The sequence below is a fragment of the Primulina tabacum genome, chromosome 15 (assembly GCF_025594145.1).
Source record: "Primulina tabacum isolate GXHZ01 chromosome 15, ASM2559414v2, whole genome shotgun sequence".
In the NCBI taxonomy this organism is placed as follows: Eukaryota; Viridiplantae; Streptophyta; class Magnoliopsida; order Lamiales; family Gesneriaceae; genus Primulina; species Primulina tabacum.
This window is the reverse complement of record NC_134564.1, coordinates 1,060,367-1,080,481: the sequence shown is the minus strand read 5'-3', so window position 1 is coordinate 1,080,481 and position 20,115 is coordinate 1,060,367. Positions and strand designations below refer to the sequence as shown.

The 20,115-nt window shown below is 31.8% G+C and overlaps 2 protein-coding genes across 3 annotated transcripts; one reads left to right on the top strand and one right to left on the bottom strand.

Moving 5' to 3' along the window:
* The first annotated feature begins 3,471 nt into the window (after window positions 1-3,471).
* On the top strand, window positions 3,472-10,580 carry LOC142526947 (protein AAL-toxin resistant 7-like). Of its 2 annotated transcripts, XM_075631638.1 has the most exons (4): window positions 3,472-3,786; window positions 6,694-6,791; window positions 7,690-9,854; window positions 10,296-10,580. In XM_075631638.1, exons 3-4 carry the CDS (start codon window positions 8,731-8,733, stop codon window positions 10,342-10,344), a joined length of 1,173 nt encoding a protein of 390 aa, XP_075487753.1. In that variant the 5' UTR covers window positions 3,472-3,786; window positions 6,694-6,791; window positions 7,690-8,730; the 3' UTR covers window positions 10,345-10,580. The 2 variants fall into 2 exon arrangements, with proteins under 2 accessions (XP_075487753.1, XP_075487752.1); XM_075631637.1 differs by having other exon boundaries at window positions 3,472-9,854.
* Window positions 10,581-11,287: 707 nt separating this feature from the next.
* On the bottom strand, window positions 11,288-15,210 carry LOC142526320 (3-ketoacyl-CoA synthase 10-like). The gene is made up of 4 exons (XM_075630624.1): window positions 14,733-15,210; window positions 12,561-13,186; window positions 11,776-12,353; window positions 11,288-11,528 (listed from the first exon to the last, which is right to left on the bottom strand). The coding sequence occupies exons 1-3, from the start codon at window positions 15,147-15,149 to the stop codon at window positions 11,798-11,800; spliced, it is 1,599 nt and encodes a 532-aa protein (XP_075486739.1). The 5' UTR covers window positions 15,150-15,210; the 3' UTR covers window positions 11,288-11,528; window positions 11,776-11,797.
* Between the last annotated feature and the right edge of the window lie 4,905 nt (window positions 15,211-20,115).

The window sequence follows — 20,115 nt, the reverse complement described above, 5'->3', positions numbered from 1 at the left end:
ATATTTTTTAAAAAAATAAAAATAAAAAATTTCTTCCTTTCTTCACAAAGATACATAACGCATGAGCTTATATGTATGGAAAAACTTGTGTCTCACATGTTGTATTTTGTGAGACAAATATCTTATTTGGGTCATCCATGAAAAAATATTATTTTTTATGCTAAAAGTATTATTTTTATTGTGAATATCGGTAGGATTGACTCGTCTCACATGTAAAGATTCGTAAGACCATCTCACAATAGACATACTCATGTATATGAATTGCAGAGCTACTAACTGTAATAATTTTTGATAAAACGACAAATATATCAAATTAAATTTTCTCATCTATTCTAAATTATGATAAACTAAACCGACCCAATATTTTGAACAAGGGAAAATATAACAAATATATTTAAAATTATGAAACTGTATTTTTTAAAAATATACATTAATTTTCAGTTAATATATAGGATCCTTTACTTCATTTATTACACCAGCTCCCACGGGGAAATTCTGGATGTAAAATAAGTCACCATTAAAAAGGGTCAAACCGTTCAAAAAAAAAAAAAAGGGTCAAAATCTATATAGTTGCAATAGCTATTAAATTAAATAAAAGGACCACTTCTTCCAAGAGTCTCACCCACTAGACTTCAATTAATACTACTTACGTAAAAATTATTTGATTTTCAAATTAAATTAAAATTTTAGATTTATAAGTAAAATTGAATCTTTCTCACGCATAATTTTTCGTGTTGATTTTTTTATTTTAGATTTAATGCTTTTTTATAATAATTTTATATAAAGAAAGATTAACATTTAAAAATTCTAAAATTTGGAAGTTTTAAAATTGTTGGAAAATATATATGATAGTGATAAGATAATACACAAATTACTATAATAACTTTTTATAATATTTTTGTCAAATGAACACAAAACATTTTTATAATTAATTTAGGTGTCTCAAACTTAATAATATAGATTTTATGATCCTAAAAAAATAGATTAATGATAATTTCTCGGATGTCGAGCTTTGGCCAAATGAACTATTCCACACTTGAAATCGAACTACTTACAGGTAAGTTTAAAAGTCCATCAACGATCGATTCGTAATTGGAAATGGAAAAACACCTATGAAACTAAGCATTTTTTGTGTGAATTGTTGGTATCCCCCAGATAAATTCTTTTAAAGCAACAACTTTACTTAAACTTTTCGACTGGAAATCAAAGTGTATTTGGTTCAATAATGTATCCGCACTACATTAATTATCCGTCAGGGAAAAAAAAAATTGTAAAATTTATTCCACTTCATTCAAAGAAAATTTAATATCCTCTTCATTCAATAATACTAATTAATATCATTTTTCTGTTTTCACATGAGGTGCTGACGTAACACCGAAAAATGATGATGTAACATCGAAAAATAGTGACGTGAAATCAAAAATTGCTGAATTATCCAATGTCACGTCGATAACTAAAACCAAAATAGCAAAATTAAAAGTTATAGAACCAAAACCAAATTTCTAAAATTAATTAAACGAAAATCCAAATTTGAATAAGCTAGTTAGTGGATCAAAAAAATTATTTTTTCTAAAATAAACAGAGGATAAACAATTCTAGTATAGGTGTTCAAAATAAATAGGTATACTTTTTTCAAATAGTGTAATCAAAATTTTTCGTGTGTGTGTTAGTTATACACCCCTCACAAATTTTTATGAATATAAAATCTCCGTTCCAATCCAGTTCCTCCACCACCGCGAACCTCGGTTAGATTCAGGCAAGGGAAACAGCACGAATCAAAAGCTAAGGCCCTAAATGATCGCTCAGTGATAAAGGAGGTGGGGAGCTTGAAGAGAGAAACGAGCCGCCAATGATTTTTTTTCCATGTTTCAGAATACCAACAGGCTCTCCAAGCACATTGAAAATTCGTCCCAAAGTTGCTCCACCGACCGGAACAATTAGAGGAGCTCATGTATCAATCACTTTCATTTAGGGATGTAAACGAACCAAACGGTTTGTGAGCTATTCGAAACTCGATTCGATAAAAGCTCGTTTGAGCTCGTTTAATGAGGCTCGTTAAGATAAACAAACCAAACTCAAGCTTTACAGTATTCGGCTCGTTAGCTCGTGAACATGTTCGTTGGTAAGTTCATGAGTAATCTTTTAGATGAAAAAATAATAGTTTTGATATTTGATTTATTGATTTTGCATATTATTTATGAAATATATAGAAAATTCTATTAAATTTATTTATTATAATAAATTTACAAATTTTAATAAGAATAATATATTTTTCTTTAAATATATAATTTACTTTTTAATTAATTTAATGAAAATTTAAATGTATAATTTATATTTATTAAGCTTGTTTAGGCTCGATAAAGGCTTGAATAAGCTCGTGAGCCATACATATATTCTTTAAATAAAGCTCGAGCTCGGCTCGATTATAAACGAACCAAGCTCAAACATTCAAGAGTTCGACTCGGCTCGACTCGACTCGATTACATCCATACTTTCATTCCTCTCATCAAACCATCTGATGGATTCGAAACATAAAAATGAATTGATTAGATCAAAATACGAGAAATTCTCAGAAAAATTAATATCCATTTAACACTAAAATCTTAATTTTGAGAAGTATTAAGAAACTAAACAATCATGAGTAGAAATTTATGTACATGCAATTTATATGGTTATGTTATTAAGTAAACAAAATTTTCAAAATATCCTTTCCGTAGCACTATTATTTTATCATTAAAAATTAAAAATAAATCAAATATAAAATTTGACGCCACATATATGCTTTCAACAAAGGGGAAATTATGATTTTTATTTTATATATTGTATTTTTAAAATTTTGATCATCTACGTTATCAAGATTGATGTTTTATTTCTTCATCATTCGTTTTTTTGAGCCCAACATCTTATCGGAAAAAAAACTAAACTTATAAATTTTTTTTTAAAAAAACAAAAATAACTTAATAAGATTAAAATCGAAAAACATAAATGACAAAAATAGCAAAGAATCAAATATGCAATACTAAAATTACAATTTTTGTGAAAAATATATTTAATATTAAAATTTAATATAGGTTTTTGTCAAGATTTACTATTTAATGGAAAAATAATTTATCTAATTTTGAGTTTAAGTTTATTAACTTTCAATTTTTTATTTAGGTACATTATTTTCAATGTTTGATTATTTTGATCTACCTGTTAACGTGACATCGATCAATTCAGTAATTTTTTGATGTTACATTAATATTTTTCGATGTAACATCAACATTTTCAGTGTCACGTCAATACTTCTAAAAAAAATTTAGAGCAAAAGAAAAAAATCAAACTAATGTAACAAAATCAAAATTTGAAATTTAGTTTATCGAACTCAAAATAGAAAAATAAGTGGATTAAAAAATATTTTTCCTTTAATAATTATATAAGTAGATAAATTTATGTTAATATATATAATATAATAAATAATAAAATAAAAAGAACGAGTTTTAGGTTGAAAGTGAAGCTAGCTGTTGGTAACTTTCTCAAAAAATCTCCCAAACGTTTGCCAATCTGAATAAATATTTTTGCTTTTAATCACGAAATAAATTCGCTTTCTCGACGCTACTGGTATGAAATCGAATACCCGTGGCCGATTTTTTTTAATATTTAGTGCGCGCTGCGTAAAATTTAATGGAAAAATGCGATTCGGCGAGCCAATCTGAGACATCTGCGGGCGGACGAAGGGGATTGGTGGAAGTTGCCGCCGCATCAGGATGACGCTTTGTGTTTGGATGTTATCCAGAAAGCAACCAGGCCTGTTTCCTATCCATTTATATTATTAATTAATTTAGTATTAACATCTGTTGTTCATGATTTTAGCTCCACTATTTTACTAATTTTGCTCTCTTTTTTATGTTTGGTTCGATTTTTATTCAGCAATTTCAACATTTCATGTCTGTATCTTGATATGTTTTCCGGTGTTGATTCTTGATATTTAATGTACCACTAGTCCAACTGTTTACACCACATGCCTCAAATTTGTGAATTGGGGAAATGGGATTTTGGTCGAAAATATTATTTTATCTTCTTTTGTATAATGAATTCGTGTCTTTAAAATTATCTTCACGGGTGTTTTAAACAATTTATAACAAAGTACATGAAATATGAAATGAAATGTTCCCTAAATTAGCAAATTTGGAGTAATCTCTCTTAATTGTCCCCTTGATTTCAAGCATGTTGTAGCAATATAATGTGATTCATTTTTGTGGAAAAAAGATTCAATTTCATGATTGATTGATTATATACATGCAAGCAAGTATATAATAGTTTCTTTTAAAATCCAAATTAATGGTTGAACTAGTTAATAGGTACACTTCACCTTATTACTTGAATTTGTAACTATTTTGACACTTTTAACTAACATTTGTGAGTGTCAATTCAAAGTAATACATACTCAAGGACTGAAATAGTAAATTATTATGAAAAAATTGTGTGATAAGAAATTTGGTTTTTGGATTGAATCACTGTGGAACTCTGCTTCTGAGCAATACTGTAGCTATTTGTCCAGTCGATTGGACAGATCATTTTACCGGAGTCAGAAGCCATAGCCTCTTCAATGAATTTCCTTTTTTCAATCCTTACGATGGTTATGCTATCTGCAAATGATTAACAATGTTAAATTTTGCCAAAATATAACATGATGTGATTATGTCAATCTCACTCGTGGTGCAGTGGTATAAATTAATCTCAGTAAGGAAGAAATTTATGTTTAATCATAGGTTAAAGAAATTTCCACACCCATAATCTTTAAAAAAAGTGAATTATATATATCTATCCCGAGATTTGTTATGTTAAAAAAACTCGACTATATTTAAATATTGCTTGAAAAAAGTATCAAATAAATCCAGTAAATTCTAACATTACATAACACCTGTTCAGGTTTGTATATTTCTTACCCTTAACCCTCTAAAAATATAAGATAAATGCAAACTTAAAGGGTCTAAAATATAAGATAAATACAAATTTGATGAGTATTTTGTAATTTCAGAACTTAATGGATTTATTTGTTGTTTTTCACAAACCTTAAACGAGTAAATGTAACATTTTTTAATACTTGAATTTTTTTTGTGACTATGATAAACATCAAGGAAGTAGATGTAATTCTTCCTAAGAAAAATGCATATATGATGGTGTATCACTAGTATCAAGTTGTTGAATTATAATGAGTCTAGCATAGAGGTGTAAGCAAATCGAATTGACTCGAATATTAAGAAAATTTTAAGGTTTGAATTCGACTTGAATAAGATATATTTGAGCTCGAATACTTTAAATTTTTTGGCTTGATTGTGTTCAAATTGGAGCTTGAGTTCAAATTCGATTCGAAATGTTTAAACTTGTTCGCGAGCTATTCAAACTATTGCTCTAAAATAAATATTCAAAATGTTCTGTATTTAATATATAATCATATTATATTAATTGATAATTAAAGTTCGCAAGCAAGTCGCGGACTATCGTACAAAATAATATGAGCTCGACTTTAACTCGAAAAAAAAGTTAAAACATGTTCGATAATTTCAAATTTGAATCAACTAGTTCTCGAGCGGATTTGAAAAGTTAATAAGCCGACTCAATTCATTTGCACATGTAGCCTAGCATATAAAAGCAAAGATGGAGGCAATCACCGAAAGTAAAATCTGGATGAACCAATAAATTTGTTTAAGAGATTTCTGTATGAAATTAGGAGGAAATTCTGGGATGGTGTTAAGATTGGAACTTGTACCTAACTCAACCCCAAAAGCTAGCTCAAGTGGGAGGATTGTCCAAGCCCATATATACAACTCCCAGGTTATTTATCCAATCGATGTGGGACAATTAACACACCCTTCTCATGCCCATGAATGAATATCTGGAGCGTGGAGTTTACAAATGACCCAATTATGGGCAGAATGAGTGGCCTAATTATAGCAGTCCAACACATAACGGTGGAACTCGGGCTCTGATACCATGTTAAGATTGGAACTTGGATCTAACTCAACCCCAAAAGCTAGGTCAAGGGGGGAGGATTGTCCAAGCCTATATATACAACTCCCAGATTATTTATCCAACCAGACAATTAACAGATGGGTCTAGAAATTGAAACATTTCAGGAATTGGTACCACAAATCTTGAAAAATATATAGATCACCCCATGATTCTTGAAGTTCATACCATTGCATAATATTGAATTCACGTATCTTCTTCATTCATTTTCATTGTATCCATAACGAGAGTTAAATGTTTTAGTTCGTAGTTCTTATAATTTCATTAATTTGTGGTGCTACTACTGTAACAAGTTATTGTATTTTAGGAGACAATAGTTAAATTCTGTAAGTACGATGTATGATGAAAATTTTAACTATTGTCTCGACTTTGAAGTGATATTTTGTTCAATCTAATTGTGCATTTAATATGAATTTATTTCGCTCAAGGTAATTTACCACAAGAAAATGAGAGGGATCAAAATTCACTGGTAGTGAAATTATTGAACACGAATTAAATAGCTCGTAGATAAATGAGACACAATAGAGACACCACACGTTCATGTAAAAAACGATAACTGGTTTGAAACTTAATTAGTTGAGCATTAATTTTTCTGTCTCAACTTTTAGACAAAGGTTAATCTCACACTGATTCTGTAGATATAAATACTTTTTATCACGTGGGAACATAATTTCGTTACAGCCTGCTGCTGAAAGAGGGTGTGCAAGGCTCTCAAAAGCCAATGAGCTGAAAGAGGTTTAGCGAAAAAGGAGCTTGAAATTTAAAGCGAGGAGAGTAAGGTATGGAGCGTCTGTGTTTTTTTCCAGGCTGTGTTTTTATTATATATATCATATAAATTTTTACATATTATATATTATATTGTTCTATATTATAGGTCCAAGTTCTAAGTTTGATCCGACTATAATAATGTTGCGGAATGACAATTTTAAAATATTCAATGTTGGAGAATCAAATCATTTATATAATATTTAAATGTGAAACAACATATAAATTTCCCTGTTTTTTTACATAGAAAGCGACACTGTACGCTGCAGGGAATATTATATTTGTGTTTATCATTGCATTACAAAACATAAGACAAGTCTCCGACCCAATCCGTATCGTGAAAAAGTATCGTTTTTTATGTTAAAAATATTACTTTCGTGATGATTATGGATCGGGTCAACTCGTCTTACGAATAAAAATCAATGAGACCGTCTAACGAGAGAGCTACTCATAAAACATATATATAAAAGACATACTTAATAGTACATGTCTGAGAATTGAAATTTATGCATCACAATCCAATATCAAAAAGTGCTCTATTTAAGAATCCACACTAATTGAATTCTCCCGTCAGTTTCTGTAACCACTTTGTGCTGAAACTTTCACAGCCTGGTCCCTTTGCGTATGGTGTATACCAGAAATTGAATTGATCAGAATGCATGATTCTTGGGTCTTCTTTTAAATTTTGAACACACATAATATAACAATTTACACTTCCATGATTAGATAAATGATATAGAAGATGACTTTATAACAAAAATAATTGGGGAAGGTAATAGTAATAAATTTGGAAATTCCGGTTACTATGACACCCAATTTCATACATGTGGTAACATTTGTAGTTGCTATATAATAAGTTTTAAGTTCGTATTTGCGTTATTAAAAGACTAAAAACGTGTGCTTAAATTCAAGGTCCGGCAAGGCATAGGGCTTGTGCCGAGAGTCATGTCAAGGCTCAATTCTTCGAATAAGGTATGGAGCTTGATCGTGAAGCATGCATTTGGAGTGTTTAAAGGATGAAGAAACATTCTAAGCAAGTTTCAAATGAAAACATGGAAAATAAACTATGATATAATATTCTATCAAATTTTCTCGTTTAATTTTTCTTTGGGAAACCCAGGTATCCGAGCTTTTGTCCAACAAACCTTGTCAAATGCCCAAATTTCCCTTCTCCTTGTGACTTAGTTTAGGCTCCTGAGAATTAGGGCAGAGTAAGATAAAATATCGGGGTCGGTTTGTAGTGATCATGTAAGCAACTAAGATAAGGATAAAGCCAAGTTTAGGACTTGTCAAATGCTTTTAATGGAAAAAACTAGGTGTCCTATGCAAATTGGCTTATCTATGGAACTGCCTGGCGTGTGTATAAAGAAATTTAAACGTGTTACAAGTTTAATAGTCATCCAAGGATGAAGAAGAAAATGTATCATCTGATTGAGACCAGATAGTTTGTGTTCATGGGGTTGCCTTTAAGCTAGTAATATGATGAAATGCTTGGGGTTGTACCTGTTTACCCATCTTAATCTTGGGCTAGTAAGCTAGTAATTTATGTGACCAATGCCCTCTAGCGACCATTGAAGTCTGAGTTGCTTATCGTCATATTCACGGGGCAATTCATGGTTATAATTAGTATAAATATTCTTTTGTTTAAAACGAAAGAGAAGGTCAAATTGAATTGTGAAATCTCCACCTACTGCCAGTAAAACGAGGAGTTAAAATCCTGGTAGTTTTCCAAAACAGGGAAAACTCCAAAAGATTTAAAAACCCTAGACCATGTCACCAGCTATTTATAGCACCCACGAGCACTCCTTTCATCTTGACCTCTACCCTATCTGCATTCTGCGCTTTGGCCCCCATATAAGTGCATAAAATTATTTTCAGAACCACCTTTTCCCCTTTCCAACCCTTCATTTCCATATAAACTTCTTTACTAGAAAACCAAATTTAGCACAAAAAATGAGGGGAAAATCTTCTCCGAAAACAAAAGATGGAGTGGTGGAAGTAGATTATAATGAAAATTTGGAAGAACCCCATCTGTCTGGTGCTTACATTCGTACCCTTGTTAAGGAATTGACCTCTTCAAGAACCAAAGATTCATTGAATAATAAGGTGGTTGAGAATTCAGAGGGAGAACCGGTTGAGGGAGAACTGGTTTCCAGCAACCAAAATTCAACTGGGATTGGTTATGGATTTTCTAATCATAAACAAGAAAAATCTCCACAACAGCATAAAAAACAAGTGAGGAGAAGGCTTCACACAAGCCGGCCTTATCAAGAAAGGCTGCTAAATATGGCTGAAGCCCGAAGAGAAATTGTTGCTGCTCTTAAATTTCATAGAGCGGCAATGAAACAAGCAAGTGAAAAACAACAGCAACAGCAGCAGTTCGAATCAGGTTCTGAAATGCCGCCATTGGGGCCCTTATCTAATCAACTTTCCTTAGAACAGGAGGCCAAATTAATGTCTAGGAGGAATCCAAGAATTTATGCGTCTAATTCTTCTACTTCCAGCAATTTTCCGGTCAAGAATCTAGGCCATTTATATTGCTCACAAGGCTTGTGTTCCCTTTATTCTTGGCCTGTATCGACAATTGCACCTCCATCACTTATCCAAGAAAATCTCAATTTTATTCTACCAAGCCAAACGCTAGGTCTCAACCTCAATCTTCAAGATTTCAACCTTTTGGACAACCCTTGTAATGGTATAAGCAAATCTTCATCAGTTTACTCCTCTTCTTCCGCTTCAACATCTTCTTCCCCTGCCACCGAGGAAATTCCAAGCATGGCGGTGCCACCTACTGTGGTTTCGGCTGAGGTGACCGAATTCGGTGATTCTGGCTTGCGTCCAGCTTTGGATGACAAGGAGATGGCAGAGATCAGGTCGATTGGGGAGCAGTACCAGATGGAATGGAATGACACTATGAATTTAGTGACATCTGCTTGGTGGCTCAAGTTCTTGAAGGAAATTAAGCCAGAGGATGAAGTTATGGAATATCCTGCCTGGCTAAATGCAAACGAGAGCTGCTTGCACGATCTGAACGATTGTTGCTCAGATGAATACTTGCAAGAGCCTGCTTTGCCTTGGTAAGAATTGATCTTGAGAAATAATTTTATGTTCACCTGAAATTTGTTGGAATTATCTTCATTTACTTTCATTTTGGATCGATTGGATATGGACATATAACCTATGAGGTTGATCTAGTCATAAAGGTTCTTAGCCCTATCCCTGTTTAGGCCAGGCACAATTTGATTCCGAAATCTTTTTACCAATTATTACTACATTGTTTCCTGTGACATTCCTTGTTTTATAGGAATGCCTAAAAAAATATTTTGTCCCTCGATCTTTCCTTGTTTAATATGACCAGAGAATTTGTGTAGTACTGTGTGCAACACTATATTGCCAAAAAAATATCTGGTTTATACCTGATATCGGCCTGCCATTTTTGGATTCCTTTTCTTTTATTATCATTTAAGATCTCTTACAATTTGAATGCCTTTGCAATTTCTGTCTTTGTGACAATGCAGCATGGACATTGAGGAAATTGAAGTCATGGATGACGACTGGTTAGCCTGAAAAAAATCTGTCCGAACTAGTTTGATATCGAGACTAATGTGTGATGACGATGAAAATTTGTGCTCTCCTTGAATAAGACTCGCTTGTATGTAATGAACAAGCAAACTAAATAAAATAGCATATGGAGAGGAAATTATTTTATCCCTTGATCTCTCCTGTATTTTTGGTTGAAGTCTGGCTTCACTGTGATGAAGAACTCTCAAAATTTTTATATTTTTATAAATTAAAGTTTTATTCATTGATTTTTTTTGGGTTTATTGAGTACGTATATGTTTCTTACTTTAGCATTTCCATTACATTTCATGGTCACTCATATTCCCTTTTGGTATTTGTGTTACAAAAATGTAATTAATTGTGCTTTGCTTGTGGTGCAGGGAAGAATGTTACTTCATTGAGAATTTGGTACAAAATATTCATGTTTCCCTGTATTTTGAAAGTGAAATTGCGGAAACAAATGCCATCTTTTTGACATGTTCTGACGAGTCAATTTTGTGATACAAATATTTTATGAATATTATTTTTTATGTCAAAATTTTCACTTTATTATTGTAAATATGATCATGAATGATTATTTTGTCTTAAAAAATCATAGATTTGAAATCTCAATCCAAATTACGTAGTAATAATAATTGTTATGAAGTGTTATTTAAAATCTACTCGTCAAATAATCTCCAAGATCAAATTCAATCTCAATCTTACTTTGACTAAGAGTTCACATGTAATTGCCTTCATTTAGAGAATGGATGATTGGTTTATATATAATTAGTTTCTATTTATTCAAACCCAATAGGCTCGGAATATTAGCAAACCACATGATATATATATATATATATATATATATATATATATATATATATATATATATATATATATATATATATTTCGTTCGCCAGAGGGAAATAATGTACAATTTTGACCATAAAAATGCAATAATCAGAAGGTATAATGACAATTCACCTTTCAATAACATATATATTGTGTCCCAACCTAGTCACTTCTCAAATATTGTATTAGCAATCCATTTCATCCTACCACATCGCTTTCATGATCATATTATAATTTGTGATTTTTTTATTTCTATTATTCCAACCAAACACAAAACTTAAAACATAGCTCCAAAGTGTAGCTACTAATGTTATATGTAAAACCTCAAATTTGCTGGTAACACGTTGCTCGTCATGTACCTGTAAAGACAAAACACAAAATACATGAAAATGCAGAACAAATCTCAACTAATTTATAGCCATCATTGTCTGAAAATAACCTCAAACTTTGACACAGAATTCAAGCAATTAGAGAATAACAAGAGAACAAATGCAACAATCAAATCAACCAATCCTATAATTGGCACCTAAAACAAATGCAACAATCAAATCAACCAATCCAAGACGCTGATCCACTCAATTCTTGAAATTGGCCAAAAATTCTTACCAGGGAAAGGGACCAAACCAGCCTACAATCCAGGCTGAGGATACCTATCGATACAGTCCATCCACGGGTTCCTCCCAGGCTTCTTGATCCCCCTCAGGGACTTCCAGACAGCACTGTTACATTTCAAACCAGACCCGAACGCGAGCTGCCATACACGGTCGCCACCCTTCACTTGTCCCTTTGCCTCCAGGTACGCCAGCTCGTACCAAATGCTACTGCTCGATGTGTTACCAAACCTGTGCAGCATGGCACGAGACGCCTCGAGATTCTTGTCGCTGAGTCCCAAGTTCCTCTGCAGCTCATCAAGCACAGTCTTGCTCGCTGCGTGCACGCAGAAGTGCTCGAACGCAAGCTTGTAATCGGGGATGTATGGCTTCGTGGGCTTGGAATTTCCACCGTTGCGGGAGAGGATTCTCCAGATTAGGGTGGAGAAGAAGAGGAGCTGCTCGGAGAATGGGAGGACGAGAGGACCGAGCGTGGTGATGTTGGCTTTGAGGGCATCTGCGCCTATTTCAATCAAGTCTTTGCTGATTTTTATTCCTCTGAATCTCTCGCTGTCTTCTTCTTGTCGGATGCTCCTGACAAGAAGGGAATGAATGATGATAAGTACATAAAATCGTTCACAAACTATAAGCACGAGATTATGATTAAAGTGAGAGTAATAGTAGCATGTAATATACATATCATTACATAGAATGAAGACGATCGACACTCAATTATATTGCAACACAAAACAAAAAAGAAAAAACTCGGTATGCGATAAAAATGAATGAATAAATACATACCCGAAGCTCCGATCGTCAGCTCCCTTATGGGTGCGAACTATATGCTCCAGCCGGTACTTGGAACGGCGGTAGTCACGGCGGCGATTGGAGAGGAGCACGGCGGAGCAACCCATTCTGGAGTAACAATTAGGGATCAGCATCGATCTATCCTTCCCAGGATACCAGTTGTACGCCACCATCTCCGTACTCACCACCACAGCATAATTATTAGGGTTCGACAGAAGCATGTCGCGCCCCAAATCTATGGCAATGATCCCAGCGCTGCAACCCATCCCCCCCAGATTGAAGCTCAGAATGTTTCCCCTTAGCTTGTAGTGGTTTATTATCATGGCGGAGAGAGATGGCGTGGGGTTGAAGATGCTGCAATTGACGACCAGGACGCCGATGTCTTTTGGCCGGACTTTAGACTTCTCGAAGAGCTCATCCAGAGCGCCGAACATGACTGTGGATGCTTCTGCTCGCCCTTCTTTCATGGTGACGATGTTCTCCGGCGAACCGATGGATTTGGGGACGTAGGTCTCATCGCCGATGCCGGAGGAATGAAGGATTCGCTTCTGGAATTCCAGGCTTTCCTCGTCAAATTTTCCTGAACTTCTCGCAAGTTCGATGAATTGATCCTTTGTCATCTGCATGCAGGCATACATTCATGCCAACGTTATTATCTTAAAAGACAATAGATAGAATTTTAAAATTTAAAAGCTTACATTTCTCCTATGATGATTCAAAAAAAAAATTTGTTTTTTCGCTGTGTGTGTTTAAAGATTTTGATATTCTGTATCGTTAAATTGTAGTTTTAATCTGTTATATTTGTATTTTTGTAATTTTAGTCCTTTCGACTGATGTATTATTCATATCAACAATTTCGATAAAAAAATGATTTAAATTATCAAAAATTGAAAAATATATTACAAGATTGAATATGATAATATAAATATAATAAAGAAAAAAAATGCATAAAATTTCCCCCAAAAAATTATGTTTATCAGTTTAATCATATATTTCTATTATCAATCGAATGTAAATGTAAATACTATAGCACTTGTTTTCAATACAAATTAGTTTGATTAGTTTTGAAATTTCATTTTACATAAACCTTCACCAAATTAATTTTCCTTTTGATTAGTTTTAAAAATCCATTCAAACTGCTATTTGACTAAAAATAAATCTAGACAAAGTAGTAGATACCCCTAATTAATATCATATGCTAATCAATTATTTTGTTAGAAGGTTTTATCTAAAAATAATCAACATTTCAAAATTATTAGATACAAAAAATGAAGATTTTTACCACATTGAAGTATCTTCAAATTTGACAGATCAAGAATTAGAAAATGAAAAATGCTATATCTACGATGTGAGTTACAAAATACATTTGAAATTAAAAAATTATCCCTACACTTTATTAGGAAAACTCTTTCAACAACTAACTTATGATCGTTTTTTAATTTCAAATACACTTTGTAACCCAATATTAACACCATTTATACATGTAGCACAACCCTTAGTAAATTTGAATTTTTTTTTATAAGAAAAGAAGATAAGGAAACCATAAGTTTGATTGATGACAAAAATTTGAAATATAGAAATTAATCATGCATATATATTACATAAATATCACGATAAAATTTAAAGAAACAATCAATAGCTACGGATTATTAGAATGACAAAAACTTATGTGAGACGATCTCGCGGGTTGTATATTGTGAGTCAGATATCTTATTTGAGTCATCCAAAAAAAATATTACTTTTTATGCTAAGAGTATTACTTTTTATTGTGAATATGGGTAATGTAGATCCGTGTCATTTGTGAGCCAGCCTTACGAAAGACCTACTCTATTAGAAATTCCGTCCCTAAATCTCTTTAATCCATTTTTAGTTGATCGATCCATGGATAAATAATCAATAAATGGAATTACAAACTTTTTGTCTTAAATTGTCTCAATTATAATAAGATTTAATAATATTCAATCGCATCACTTAGACACGTTGAAATCTATCTCTAATTTGTTCTGTAATTAAGGCAGATCTAATTAATGCTTCACACTTTAATTAATTATAAAAATCTAAACATTTCATCCCATTAATTAGCATTTAATTAAGCTTCTAATGAACTCGTCGAAGAAGATGGAACAATATATATTAAAGATAAATAATTAATGAATATATATATACCTTCAAATCATCTTGGGGTTTGTAGCAAGCGAAATCAACAAGATATATGGCACGCGGGCGGGTCATGAAGTACACGCAGAGGGTGAACACGAACAGCGCCACGAACCCCAGCACGGCGGCGAGATCATACTTCACGGTGCTGTCCCAGACCCTCCGCCACAGATCCTCCGTGCTAAGGCTGCCCACCTCCGCCCCGAACACTAGCAGCATCAACGGAATAGTGGCCAGGTAAACCCCATGGTTGATCAAGTAATGGTACCCCAACTTCACGTACTTGAGGTTCACAGAGTTCACGAACTCCGGAAGCCGCCGCCGCACCCTGACGGAGAAGGTCTTGGATCCGGCGTCGGGCCCGGATGACTCGATGCCCCGGTTCACTATTTCCGTGGACAGCATGTGTTGTTCGGCTCTAGCCATGGTGAAGAAGATGGAAGTCCCGGGCTCGTCACGACTTGTGGACTGATTGAGGGATAGAAGATGATATATAGTTTGAAAACATAGTTGTATGGGAAAGGAGGAGTAAATGCGTTAGGGTTTCGGCAGTTGGATGGTTTTCAACCATTAATTCTTGCATTTATTGTAGGTAGTTCGAAATTAGTCAGCTGGCATCTTTTTTCCCTGCTGGCGAAACGATGAATCCCATTTCAAATATTATCCTAATTAGCGTCCATTCGTCTACAGTCTCACGAATCTTTATCTGTGAGATGAGTCAACACTACTGATATTCACAACAAAAAATAAGAGATGAGTCAACACTACCGATATTCACAACAAAAAATAATAATTTTAGCATAAAATTAATACTTTTTCATGGATGATCCAAATAACAGATCTGTCTCACAAAATACGATTCATTAGACCGTCTCACACAAGTTTTTATTTTATATATATATATATATATATATATAAGTGTGTGATACATTTAGAGGTACATGCACAAATGTGTTATTATTGTCCCTATAAATATTATGTATATATATTTCATGAACTTCTAGATTTGTCATTGATCTGTCAAGTATAGCCCAGTATGATAAAAAATATATATTATAATTTAAGTTTAACCTGTCTGAATAAATAAATATAATTTAAGTTTAACCTGTCTGAATAAATAAACTATGGCTTGGTCCTTATATTAACCATAGTTTTATCGGGCACACTGATGGAAATATAAAAGAAATTTGATTTTATATGGTTTCGAATTGAAGTTGTTACATTTTTTATATGATTCGATGTACAATATTATTTTTCTATAAGGTTGAGATCACGAGGGAATTAATCGGACAGGCGGCATATTTTTTTTTTATAAATATTTTATAAGAACATTGTAATAACATTTAGGTAAAATTACAATTTTGATCACATATATTAATTTGACAAAGAGGTAAAATTTGACAATTTTGATCACAATGATTTGGTTTGTCGACATTTGATTCTATTTCGTCGGAGTGATGACGTGACACCGAAAATCGAAGATATAACGACAAAAATTACTCATGTGGAATCGAAAAATGATAACATATCCAACACCACACGATAAATTGAACCAACATAACCAAAATTAAAATCTAGTACACTAAAACCAAAGTTTAACAAGTTTTCCTATCATTTAATGTATGCAAAATATGATATAATAAATCAAAGATTATGTAATTTATATATGTGATATTTCTTTCGCTTTTCCCCTTGATTTTGTATGTACGTAACCACCTCAAAGTTGTGGTAGTCGATATATCTAGCTAGTTGGCTATGGCAATAATTATTTTAGAGCTTTAATTAATTAATGCCGGTAAATTTTAATACATTTGTGTGTAGCTAATATTAGGCCAACTAATATATTGCTATTTTTCTTTTAGTTTTTAATTTTCCTGACAATAATCCATATTTATTGTCTGCGGAGAATGGCAGCCAATTGAACCACCCAACTTAGTACAAATATCATTTGATCTAGGATGATAGATAAATAATAAATAAATAAATAAAATTTATATATATATTTGATCTTTTTGAAATTTTAGATTTCGTGAGTACAATTGTTCGAATAACAATAAATAAATACTCATATTTATGGAGGGAATAAAAAAGAGAAACGTTATATTATAACTTAAATGTTGCTTGAAAAATTTACCACATAAATGATTATTATAAATTATTTTATTATTTTTTACATCGATTTTAAAAAAAATGTGAATATCAAACAACATTTTAAAGAGACAATATGTATATGTTCTGAGCATTATTTAATTAATTTTGCAAGACTAATATTCAAAGTTTTGCACCCTATAACCCAAAGTCCCATGATGGCAAAAGGCAAATGAGTAAACATTCTCCTTATTAGATATTTATTTAGAGCTTTTGATTTTTTTAAAATAATTAAATTTTGTTTTTATAACTTAATTAAATTAGATAATTATTCTAGATCTTTTAAATTCCTTTAAAATAATTAAATCTTGTTTTTATAAATTAAATTAGATTTCGAATCGTCTTGAGCTCAACTCAACTCAACTCAAACTCGATTATGATTAAATGAGTACCTCGCGAGCGTCTTAGACAAAGTTCAACTCAAACTCGGTTGTGTTTGAGCCAGAGTCCGCTCTCGAGCTTGAGCTTATTTTTTGTTCCGGTACTCAGGGGTGGAGCTTCGGTAGGTTCAACGTGCGCACATCCCCGCACGGGCTTAGGAAAAAAAAAATAAACAAATCTTTTTTATATAAAAAAATAGCATAGGATTTCGGGAGGTTGAGGATTTTGTTTACAACATTTAATTATGATTGGTAATGATATTTATTTTGATAGCAAGGTATGCATTAGGGTGGATGATTTCATACGTTAAAATGATCAATTGATGACTCTTGTCACGCCTAATCAAATGAAGACTAATTTAGGAGGTAATAAATTTATCTCTTGCCTTTATTATTTATGATTTGATATTCTAATTATAATTGGTTACAAGTTCATGCCAAAAATATTGTCCCACATATTTCATTTGAAAAATAAATTAATAAAACTTATCACAATTAAATATAATTTTTTTTATTTGAAAATTGTTTGCCTAGTGTTGAAATTAATAAAACTTATCACAAACAAATAAGTCAAGGCAATGCTTGTTTTTTTCCTTATCTTGCTTTTTTTGTTTATTTTATTAGAAAATGATACATCTACTATGCATAGATTTCTTTTTGAAAAAATACCCAAAGCTAGAAGAACAAAACATTGGAGATGTTAGGGTACTTGAAGATCCAGAAATCAATATATTTTATATTTTTTCTTTATTAATTAATATAGTATATTGTTGTCTACATTGAATCAAGATTCTGGTTCCATCTATATAGATACTCGAGCTCGAGAAATTTATTTACATAGTTTTCAAAAATATTAATTAAACTAACATTTTACCTTAAAATTTTCCATAATTTTCATTGTTTGATATTCAAATTTAAAAAGTTCAAGGTATTTTTTTTTTAGAAAATAATATTTAAGCTCGAAATGCCCTACTTTTAAAGTTTTAGCTCCAGGTTAAGCTCGAGCCCGAGAAATATACAATGGTTAATTGACATATACTAAAAAAAAAATTATTTATAAGCCCCATGAGCCTGTCTTTTTTGGATTTTGCAATCACGATCGTCATGATAGCTCATAGAATCTTACTCACAAAATTCTCCACTTCTGACAGTAGAGTACATGGCTCCTCAGGTTTCGAATCCAAGACCGTTCAGGCCATAAGTACTTGTATTAAAGAGACCTGATATCCAAAGTGGTAGGCTCATTATCAACCTTACATTATTGATATATAACTAACTTAATTAAATCAATTATTTGATTGAGTACGAGCTAATCAATCAAATAACTGGAGAGGACTCTCGAACTGGAAGTTGACTTCCCAAAGTAATTTAATTTTGATAATTGACTATAATACTATTGTTTACACATTTTAGAAAGCAAAAAAAAAAAAAAAAAAAAACATTTTTGATCAATTACATTTACCTCTTCGTCTATCTAAAATCCAATATATATAACAATTTACAATCTCTCTTATTTAGTTATTTTAGTTCGAATTTTCTAACATATTACACATCTCTTTTTTTAAACAATTTTTTTAATAACGACAGAATTTAATACTTAGATTAAATTGAAAGGCAACTACCCTTTCGATTAAATAGGCAATTATCATCTCTAGTTAACTATATATTTAGGGTAGAATTATTGACCAAAAACAACTTTAACGTAATCCATAATGCAAAGCTGGAGCGGTCGATCCTCTAGCATTTATCTTATTTTGACGGATTGTGCGTTCACCTTCCATGTGTATTTAATGAATTTGACACTTGTCGAATTTTTATGTTATTATTTTTGCATGGGAGATAAATATATTTGCACCAAATATATAAAATATTGTTTTTGTTATCATTATTTATATTATTATTATTATTATTATTATTCTTCTGAAATGTCACTGAAAGTCAAAAATCACTTCGCATCGTGTTCATCGTTTTTCATCTAAAATCAGTAAAGATCAGATTCAACAAACCCTAAAAAAATTATTATATTTGTCTCATTGCGATTTTTATATATCATATATATTATCAAATTTTAGTATTAGTTTGTTATATTTGTTTTCTCGTAATTTTTGTCTTTTTCTGAATTGCAACTGACGTGCGTAATGTTACATCATCAGTATCTCAGATGAAAAATGAATAAATTTGCGAAAAATCAAAATATTAAGACCGAAATTTGATAAGTTAGATGATCAAAATAATAAAAAATAATATACTTCCACGTCATATTAAGAATATAAATAATGATAACAAAAAAAATATTATCAAATATTTAATGTCCACTAAATTGACAGATCTCAACAATCAAAGATCAACCAACTGCTTGGGCCCATTATTATCGTGTTTACAGCACGCCAAAAGAAAACGAAAAAAAAAGGTCACTTCTGTTGACTTTTTTAATGAAAATAATGTTATCTTACGTGTTGTCAAAAATTGAGTTTCTATTTCTTTTACTGACCGATTAATGGTTGGCAAAAATTTATGTGAGACGATCTCATGGATCGTATTTTGTGAGACGAATTTCTAATTTGAGTCATCCATAAAAAAAATTACTTTTTATTGTGAATATCGGTAGGGTTGACCCGTCTCACAGATAAAGATTCGTGAGATCGTCTCACAAGATACCTATATTTAATGTTGAAGTATTTGAAATCAACACGGAAATTAGCTAAAAAAAATTAATTTTAGCTAATAAAAGTATGCATGCATGAGATTTATTGGATAATGAAAGCTATCTTCATTTTAAATATAAAGAAAACGAAAGTCATGATTGACCTAAAATATAGCCAATTTGGCTAAAGCCTCACAAATTAAAGCCTAATTTTTTTTCT